The sequence below is a fragment of the Temnothorax nylanderi genome, unplaced genomic scaffold (genome assembly GCF_030848795.1).
Source record: "Temnothorax nylanderi isolate EJ_2023f unplaced genomic scaffold, tnyl_v1.0 TNYL_tig0022_pilon, whole genome shotgun sequence".
NCBI lineage: Eukaryota > Metazoa > Arthropoda > Insecta > Hymenoptera > Formicidae > Temnothorax > Temnothorax nylanderi.
In genome coordinates this window covers 1,882,298-1,891,080 of record NW_027249084.1, presented here as the reverse complement: position 1 = coordinate 1,891,080, position 8,783 = coordinate 1,882,298, and the positions used below count along the sequence as shown (strand labels likewise).

The 8,783-nt window shown below is 47.3% G+C and overlaps 2 protein-coding genes across 10 annotated transcripts; one reads left to right on the top strand and one right to left on the bottom strand.

Moving 5' to 3' along the window:
• The first annotated feature begins 12 nt into the window (after positions 1 to 12).
• Positions 13 to 7,793, top strand: Prpk (TP53 regulating kinase). 9 transcript variants are annotated; one of them, XM_071700614.1, is made up of 5 exons: positions 3,614 to 3,754; positions 3,985 to 4,286; positions 6,174 to 6,446; positions 6,539 to 6,811; positions 7,035 to 7,793. In XM_071700614.1, the coding sequence occupies exons 3-5, from the start codon at positions 6,254 to 6,256 to the stop codon at positions 7,283 to 7,285; spliced, it is 717 nt and encodes a 238-aa protein (XP_071556715.1). In that variant the 5' UTR covers positions 3,614 to 3,754; positions 3,985 to 4,286; positions 6,174 to 6,253; the 3' UTR covers positions 7,286 to 7,793. The 9 variants fall into 9 exon arrangements, with proteins under 9 accessions (XP_071556716.1, XP_071556722.1, XP_071556721.1 ...); XM_071700616.1 differs by lacking the exon at positions 3,614 to 3,754 and adding an exon at positions 3,791 to 3,884; XM_071700615.1 differs by lacking the exons at positions 3,614 to 3,754; positions 3,985 to 4,286 and adding an exon at positions 13 to 151.
• On the bottom strand, positions 7,476 to 8,645 carry LOC139769499 (GEL complex subunit OPTI). Its single transcript, XM_071700622.1, has 4 exons — positions 8,268 to 8,645; positions 8,065 to 8,168; positions 7,815 to 7,944; positions 7,476 to 7,717 (listed from the first exon to the last, which is right to left on the bottom strand). The coding sequence occupies exons 1-4, from the start codon at positions 8,364 to 8,366 to the stop codon at positions 7,676 to 7,678; spliced, it is 375 nt and encodes a 124-aa protein (XP_071556723.1). The 5' UTR covers positions 8,367 to 8,645; the 3' UTR covers positions 7,476 to 7,675.
• Positions 8,646 to 8,783: the final 138 nt, after the last annotated feature.

Sequence of the window (8,783 nt, the reverse complement as noted above, 5' to 3'; positions counted from 1 at the left end):
ACGGTCGACGAGAGCCGAGAGCTCGGTCGGGGGGACCTCGATTGTGGAGCCGCCGACGGCGAGGGCGCATGCGCTCGCCGAGCACACCACCACCCGGGACGTCGCACGGACGCGCACAGGTGTGCGTCACGGCCGTGTATTTATCCGCCAGGTACGAGAAAGCACCAGTGTCGCTCAACCGTGTCGCCGCGTGGCGCGTCGCGTCGCCCGCGCCGCCGTAAAGTCGCGCGTCGAGCGCGTTGAGCGCGAGCGTTCAACGCTGGGGCGACCCGGTTGATGACCTACCTAGAACTGCACGTCGAATCGCGCGTATATATATATATATATGTTGTACACCGGTGACCTATGCAGGCGCACTCGCGCATTGTGCCGACGTGGACTTGCGGCGGGAACGATTCTTTACAAAAAGTCTTTCGCCCGAAAGAAACGGAGGAGCGCTTCCCTTCTTATTTTCTTTTCGAAAGCCTTGAATGAATGCGACCTTATCCCGCAACCTGGCTCCGGACTCCGATGAATACGCGAAGAGGTCATTTATTGACGCTGCAAATCCAAAGTGTTATTTTGGTTGACGATATCTTCTTACACATTTCTTGCCGTTTTAAATCACGTCATTTAACACGATTGAACAGGATTGAACGTATTAACTTTTAATTTAACACGATTGAATGACGTAATGTAACACGCAAGAAACATGTGAAAAGAGCTTCAGTCAAATGTGTAATTTTTCTAATTCTTAGAACTAAAAAAAGATAAAAAGTAAATTAAATCAAGGTTAAAGTCAATTTGCATTAGTAGAAATGGACATTAGACACTTATGCGTGTAACAATAACACTTGGATTTGCATTGCAACAGTTTTGAATTCCATTTTCGACGGCGGCGTTGCGTGGGAAAAAAAAAAAAGTAAATCACAAAATGTTCCAGCTTCTGAAGATCTGCGGTCGCTCTTCGAGGAATATGGACTTTTCATTTGTACAGAGCGTTTCAGAAACAGGCCAAACTTTAGGATCGTATGCTGCTTAAGAAGAATGCAAAAGAATGTTATATGAACATGGATCCGGAATTTTTTTTTTTTCGATCCTTACTCTCACAAGAATCTCAGATAGAACAGCAAGTCACAATAAAGTCAAAATGACGAATTTTTAGGTCATTTTTTGCTATCATATTGACGTCGTTTTGACTTAATGTGAGTTTCTCTAAAAATTTGATCACTTATTTCTGAAGCACTCTGTATATCCACGTAAAGGAGGACTCTATCTCTCTAGGAACGATCTTACGAATCCTTCGAGGCTCCCGCTTCCTCCGTGCAGTCACCCTGAATTACGAACACCGAATGACGGCGAGAAAAAGCAAATTTACTTCGACGTATAGACGCGAACGGAAAAATTCGCGTGATTTCTCGTTTCCGACAGCGAAAAAAGAGGAGTCCCGGTTTAACACGACGGCGACGACGACGACGGTAGTTAAGTCTTGGCCGTCTGCTCGGCGTCGGCGGCCTTCTTATAGACCTCCTTGTAAACGAGCTCCTGCATCTGCATCCTGAGCAGCATCCTGCGGTCGGCCGGCAGGGTGCGGATGTGCGGCAGCAGGCTCATCAGGAAGTAGTAGTTGTCGTCGAAGCGGCAGCCGGCCTCGAGGGGATCGACGCCGGTTAGGCCGACGCCGGCGTCGCTGTCGCTCATCAGGACCTGCTCCGGCGAGATGTTCTGCAGCATCATCTCGTTGTCCGCGAGATTGTCGGTGACGCCCTGGAACTCGAGGTTGTCGAAGCTCTCCTCGGGTTCGCGTTTCACGTCCACCGTGCCGCGCCGGCCGTCGCCGTCCAGCTTGAGCTGATGATGATGATGGTGGTGATGGTGATGATGGTGGCCGTCGCCGGCCATCGACAGCAGATGATCGGCGATCGCGTCCCGATCGTCGAGGCCGCCGTCGAGGCCGGAAGTCGGCATGCCGTTCTCGCCCTCGCCCTCGCTCGGCTGCAGCTCGTCCTCCGTCTTCGGGATGCTGCGCTCCCAGATCGGCGGCCGCGGCAGCATCTGCTCCTTGAGGAACTGCAGGCTCTTGAAGTGGATCCATACCGGCCGGTTCCGGTGGAACTTGCTCTTGCGGTACACCTGGTCCTTCTTCAGCTCGGCGCGGAATGTGTCCCGCAGGCCCTTCCACTTCGCCTTCAGCATCGGCTCTGTAAAGAGACAAGTGGAGACTCGTGTTGCAGGCGAGAGATTCGAGACAATTTGTTGGCAAGATCCCTCGATCCGCTTCTCCCTCTGCATAATAATACAGAGAGCTGACCGAACTCCGATTAAGCTTAATTAATTCAATCGGTATTTGATTGCTCATGTCCATTTCCATCAATGATAGATTAACTATAATCTCGGTTTAACTTACTTTTTATCCTTTTCTGGTTCTCGGAATTAGAAAAAGATGAAAAGTAAGTTGAACCGAGATTAAAGTTAATCCACATTGATGGAAATTAACATTAAACAGCCAAATTTCCAATTATATATAATTCACCCTTCTTGATTTAATTTTTCTTCTTGTGCGTTATGCAATGAAAAACTAATAAATCTATCCATGTTAAGAGAAAGATATCGCTTGAAAGATTAATCGGAGCATGGTCGAAGTCACCTACTAGAGTGTCTCGAAAATCGGCGGGACGTACGACCGAAAAGGGACCGGATTTCTCGCGAGAAAACAAGTTGAAAACGTGGAATAAAAATATTCCACGTTTGCGTTCGCTTCGCTATCGACCTCCTTTCGAGTTGTGCCAGTCCGGAGACATTCCTGTATACTAGAACTGCTCGTTTTAATGTTATCTATCAGCCTTGAATCAACAGTTTGTTTAGTAACGCGTATGTAAAGACTCCTATACTGGGTCGCAAACATACCCATTCTTCGTTTCAAAATTGTTCTCATCTCATCAGATCTACGAGATCCAAACTAGAAGATCGAAGGAATATGTACTTTTACATGGACATATTTTTAACTTTATTAGCCATCAATTTTGGCGCCGTTATAGTCATAAATTTTTGGGAGAAACTTTGGAAATAAAAAAAAACATAAATACATTAATAAAAAATAAAAGAAATACAGTTTAAAGTTTAACTTGTTTAGGGTACTTTAACCCTCAGTTACCTTACGTTTTCACTACCCATTGTTACCTCACCAGGGTCTGAGAGACCCCTGTCGTCTTCTCCAGCTTGTATCTTTAAGACATATGCATCAATTTGACGTCTTTTTTTTTAATCGATACATCTTTTAAAGATCTACAAGACTGTGTAAGTTAGATTATTCCAAATTAAAAAATGTAAATGTTATTTAAAAAAAAAAAAGAAAACTTGTTTTTCTGAAGAAGCGAAAAAATTTGCTTTATTTCAAATTGACGTAGTACTGACTAAAAAAAGATACAAGGGTTATCATAGATTTGTGTGTATATATTGAAGGGACGCGTCCCCCCGCTAACGGCGCCAGTGTTTCTACATATGTTTCTACGTGAGAAAATATTTATCGCGCGGTTGCAGTACTCCTGCTGGTGCCGCGTGTCGTCGAGGATTCGATAACTCAGCGACACGAAACGGGCCACGGGACCGCATATCGACTGCAATTCGCGCGCGCGCATCGACGCATCTCCGATCTCCGCGCATGCGACCCTCGGCCGTGCGACTCGTGCGTGCGTACGTTCGCGGCTCTCGTGCATTCGATCAGGATTACGATCGGGAGCGCGACGAAGGGATTTCGTGCGCCGGGATACCGCAGGTAAGGTGTCCCCGCCGGTGTAGCGCGGCACCGATGCGAAGTCGCCGTCGTTCGCGGCGCGCCTTCGCGCGCCAGTTCGCGCGGGAAGTGAGGTTAGGGCGCGACGCGCGCGTCGTACGTCACGATATAGGTATATCTCGATATTAGCGTGACAGAAAACTGTTTTATTTGTATTTAGAATAATATGAGACAGTAAAGACAATCCAAAAAATGACATTTACAAATTGCAGGTTTGTTTTGAAATTTTTTGCGTCGAAATTCTGGATTTCTCCCGAGGAGGTTTTTGTTTCATTTCTTTGGAATTCGGACGAGGTAGACCGACGAGGGCCGGAGAGAACGATAATTTCATCTCGAAACGGATGGCGATAGAATATATGGAATGTCAGTTTCGAACATAAAAACATCGCTGAGGAAAAATGCACCGCTCGGAACGCATGTGATAATTTCCCTCGGCATTTGCTTTTTCGGCGGAGTTGAGCGTGAAACTTCGAAGGACTTCTCCGAATATTAATACTACAAGCAGCGTTATTTGGTATATGTATATATGTACACAGAAGGAAAGAAAATATTCTTAATTTGAAAATATCTCTTTAGTTTTAACGTGGAAATCTTGAGATTATATTGCGTTAAATGAAGAAAACTTGCTTGAATGAAGTATTTCATATAGTTCAACCAAGAAAAAAAATTTGAAATGAAAATTTTATATTCTTATAAAACTATAAAATTGTTGCATATATACGAATATATAAGTTTTAATTTAACACTTCTTTTTTTCTGTGTAGACATCCTGTATACAGATTACAGAACTTTGAAATTGAGGTAGTTGATGGAAAGTTAATTGGCATATATCATTTTTTTATCTCGACAAAAGTAAAAATAAATCCCATCAAAAGCACCTTAATAATTTCTATAATTTAAAACAAAACTTGAAATCGTTTTGCCAAAGTTGGTTGTTTTAGTGTTAAAGCGATATTTTTAAATGTTCGATCTTTGACGTAAAAATTTAATCATAAAAAAACGGATTCCACCAAAAAACGCCGAAGGTGAATCCTCACTTTCTCCTTCTTCTTTGTAGATAGACGTGTTTTCGCGGGCATTAGAAAAGCCATCCATTTGTCGAGAACGCGCGAACCATTCGTGTAGCATTTAAAAAACGAAACTGAGGAGATTTCAAACGTCACGTTTCCCGGAGATGACCGGACTCGGATGGGCAGCCTCGAGGTCTCATGAGTCATCGATGAGAGACGAGCGGTCCCTCGCCACGTCCCTCCCGACCTCGTCGCGATGCCGCGGTCGCGACGCACGAGTCGCTCTCTCGTCCTTGCCCGGAGGAGAGGATAGAGGAACGGTCGCGCGAGTGGGCGACGCATGGGCGAAGGACAGCGGCCACAGCGGGGCGCCTGGGCAGCGCGTTGCGTCGCGGGACGAGCGTGCGACTTCGCGGGACCTCGGTCCCGCGGTACCACCGGGGGGGAAAGGGGGACGAGGAAGGGGGGATGGTGGTTGTTTACGACACGTACTGGGCAGATTGAATATCGCCGCGATCTCCATCCAGACGCGGTTGGTCACCTCGCGATTGTGATAGGAGATGTGCCTCTGGTTCCAGAGCGCCGGCCGCTTGTAGACCTCGGCGATCAGCCGATTCGCGTCCATCTTCACCTCGTCCCTCATGCTACCTTCGCCTCGTCGTCGTCGTCGCCGTCCGCTTCTTCCTCTTCTTCTCGCCAACTCGCCAACACCCCCGCGATCGGGGAAGCTCCACGCAACGGCGGCGAGTGGCGGACCGACGAGAACAAAGTACGGGCGAATACTAGCGCCGGGATAGCGATTAGCGCGCAGGACGCTGGCGGGTGACGATCGATTCGCGTTTCGCCCTCGTCTCGCCTCGCTAGCGCTAGCAGCCACGCTCTCCCGAGTACCTTACCTCCTCGCTGCCCTCGTCCTCGCCCGCGCCCTCGCCCTCGCCCGCGGCCTCGCCCTTAACGTTTCGCTCTTGCCTCGCCTCGCCTCGCGCAAGCGAATGGGACGGCTAAAAAACCAAATATCTCATTCGCCTCATCTTTTCCTATATTTATATGCGAACAGGAATAAAAGCGTGCTAGGGCAAATCAGCGATCAAGTGTCTACGCATTTGATTTCCCGGATACGCTTCGCTAAAGACCCCCCGATGAGAGCCATTTACTCGCGCATCGCTTTATCGTGGGAGATACTCGGTTGCGTAGATTGCGATAAGTATACATCCGTTTTCGCGAATGCAACGCGCGAATGCAATATTTGCGCGTCTAATTGATTGGACATGCGCATGCACGTCGCCCGCAACCCTCGCGGTAACGAAGGATCTCGCCCCTCGCGCGCGAGCGAGGAAGAACCCCAAAATCTCTCCCCTCAAACTCAAGTCTTTTCATTTTCTGTCGTCTAGGGCCCGTTGCGACGACGCGAAAAGGAGCGAAATATTTGCGGACGCAATATTCGCTAACTGACGCAGCGCATCCCCAGTAAATGATAATGAAAGACTCGGAGTTGATAGCGCAAGGCGCGGAGGCGCGTCTCTACAAGGGGCTCTACCTGGGAAAAGCGTGCCTGATGAAGGAGAGATTCGTGAAGAATTATCGCCACCCGGAACTGGACGCTCGCCTCACCAAGGACCGCATCAGGGCCGAGGCTCGCGCCATTATCCGGGCGAAATCCGCAGGTGAAAACGCGCGACGCGTCGAACAACACGGACTCGCGTTCATCGATTTCATTCGCGTAACATATAATAACTTGCCCCTTTCTGCTCCCAAGGAATAGCGACGCCGGCCTTGTACCTGGTGGACTTGGAGCGACGTAGTATCTATATGGAGTACGTGGAGAACGCCACCGTGCTGAAAGAGTTCATAGAAAAAAACATTTCGGGAAATGCGGACGCGGATCGTCTGGTAGATTTCATAGGACGCGGGCTGGGCACGCTGATAGGTAGGCTGCACTCGAGGAACATTATTCATGGTGATCTCACCACGTCGAATATATTGCTCAAGAACGACTCGAACGAGCCACCTTACGACGACCAATCCGATGGTAATAAAACAACTTTCTCGTCGTGTATAATAAACGCTAGTGTCGCGTCGAATCGCGGGTGCGATAAACGAATAAATTTCATCACATTTATCGACATGTGTCTAAAACCAGATGTTGCTCAGCGTTTATTGTAAAAATATGGTATCCTCTATATCTATTGCAAAAGATATTCCGTTATCTCTCTATATCATTCCTAACGATCCTAATATCATCATTCCTTCAGCAGCTGAGACACAGTTCGTAATGATAGACTTCGGACTGGCCCGAGTGGATTCCACGCTGGAGGACAAGGCCGTCGATCTGTACGTCCTCGAGCGGTCGCTGCTCAGCGCGCATTCCGAGGTGCCGACGTTGTTCTCCCGTATCTTTCATCACTATCAACAGCATTATCAGAATAAGAACCAATGCGAGCAAGTGCTCGCTAGGTACAAGCAGGTACAAGAGCGTGGACGTAAGCGCTTGATGGTAGGCTAAAGCAGCGGAAGCGAAGATTATTCTGTCCTGAAGAAGATACGAAGCGTACAAATGTATTTTTATAGCATTATAAGACGCCGAGTTTCGTATGTTGATTAAGTGTAAATTGTAAATAGACACACGTGACCGAGAACGAAATATGTGGAAGTTTGATCGCCATTCGAGTGGTTAGAATTAAGATACGTAAAACTTGAGAAGGTAAGAAGGTCTTCTTTATACAGATAAATCATATTTGTATGTAACAATATTATTTAACAGTATACGAGAAGTCAAGTATACAACGATATCTATTGCGAGGGAATGACTATTGCATACGTATAATAAATTTGGCAGCAGCGATGAATCCGCGTGGAAAAGCTATTGCTCTTTATCCATGGTCTGTCTTACAAATCAGTCAAAATGCAATCCTGAATATATGATGATCCAGGTCACCTGTTAACAAATAACAAAGTACAGTATGAAAGGGCGAGAGAGAAACAGAAAGGAAATAAAAATCCATTGAGAGAAACATTGATTCTGCTGCACTCACCAGAAAACCAGCGAACGAGGTCATGAATCCCTCCTTCGTCAACTCCCACATACCACCGTACTCTTCCTCATCGATTTGTTGGAAACTGCTAAAGTATAAATATGTAATTCCCGCATTGACTACTACAAATCTGAAACACAAACGTCGTGGAGGACATGCATGAGTAACATCTACGATTTGAAGGGATTCTACTGTAAGTTGACTGTTAAAAGGCGACGATAAAAGGAGCCCAACTGGAGTCTCTACTTACAACAACAGAGCTATAAAACCTTTTAGTGGTATAAGGCCCCATCCTATACCGACGATAATACCAATTGCCTGTCTTGCCCAGTATATCACGTCGAGAAATTCCTCCTGCGACAAAGGAAGAGAAAAAAAAATGTAGAGGTCGGAGAGATAATTCCCTGTCCCCTTGTCGGGCACGGGTCACCGCGGCGCGAGGGTTATGTTTACCTTGTCCGGCCACTCGGAGTTGGCGGTGATCGCACGTGTCCACACGCTAACCTCGCACTTGGCCCCGTTCCCGTTCCTCTCCGTCCTCGTGCGCGACATTCTCGGAAGGCTCGCCGATCTCAACTCGAATCACGATCTCGAACTACGCCGATTTACACGAGCATCGTCGCGTCAGCGCGCGGGGGGAGCCTGGCCTGCTACAACGCGCGTACAACGTGTATCCGGCTATCCGGGGCGAGGGTATTCCGCACTCCTTCACCTGCTCCCACCGTTCTTGTCGCCACCAATTAGTAACGAGTGGTGGGACGTGGGACCACGGCGAGCGAGTGCGCGCGAGAAAGAGAAAGAGAGATAGATAGAGAAAGAGAGTACTCTGATTTCACTGTTCAACAAAAAGTATTTTTTCGAGCGTAAGAACGAGGGTAATTGTTTTTTTTTTTGTAATTTTTTTGAGTGCTGAATGTGATCCCGTTTATCAAATTATTATTATTAATAATATTAGCAAGCAATAGATAG

What these genes read in the sequence shown, in the direction of transcription:
- Prpk (XM_071700615.1), top strand. Translation starts at nt 6,254, where the DNA reads ATGATAATGAAAGACTCGGAGTTGATAGCGCAAGGCGCGGAGGCGCGT. An exon ending in TATCCGGGCGAAATCCGCAG is followed by an intron (nt 6,447 to 6,538) that starts GTGAAAACGCGC and finishes TCTGCTCCCAAG; the next exon opens with GAATAGCGACGCCGGCCTTG. An exon ending in TTACGACGACCAATCCGATG is followed by an intron (nt 6,812 to 7,034) that starts GTAATAAAACAA and finishes TCATTCCTTCAG; the next exon opens with CAGCTGAGACACAGTTCGTA.
- LOC139769499 (XM_071700622.1), bottom strand. Translation starts at nt 8,366, where the DNA reads ATGTCGCGCACGAGGACGGAGAGGAACGGGAACGGGGCCAAGTGCGAG. An exon ending in ACTCCGAGTGGCCGGACAAG is followed by an intron (nt 8,169 to 8,267) that starts GTAAACATAACC and finishes CCTTTGTCGCAG; the next exon opens with GAGGAATTTCTCGACGTGAT. An exon ending in CCTCGTTCGCTGGTTTTCTG is followed by an intron (nt 7,718 to 7,814) that starts GTGAGTGCAGCA and finishes ATTTGTTAACAG; the next exon opens with GTGACCTGGATCATCATATA.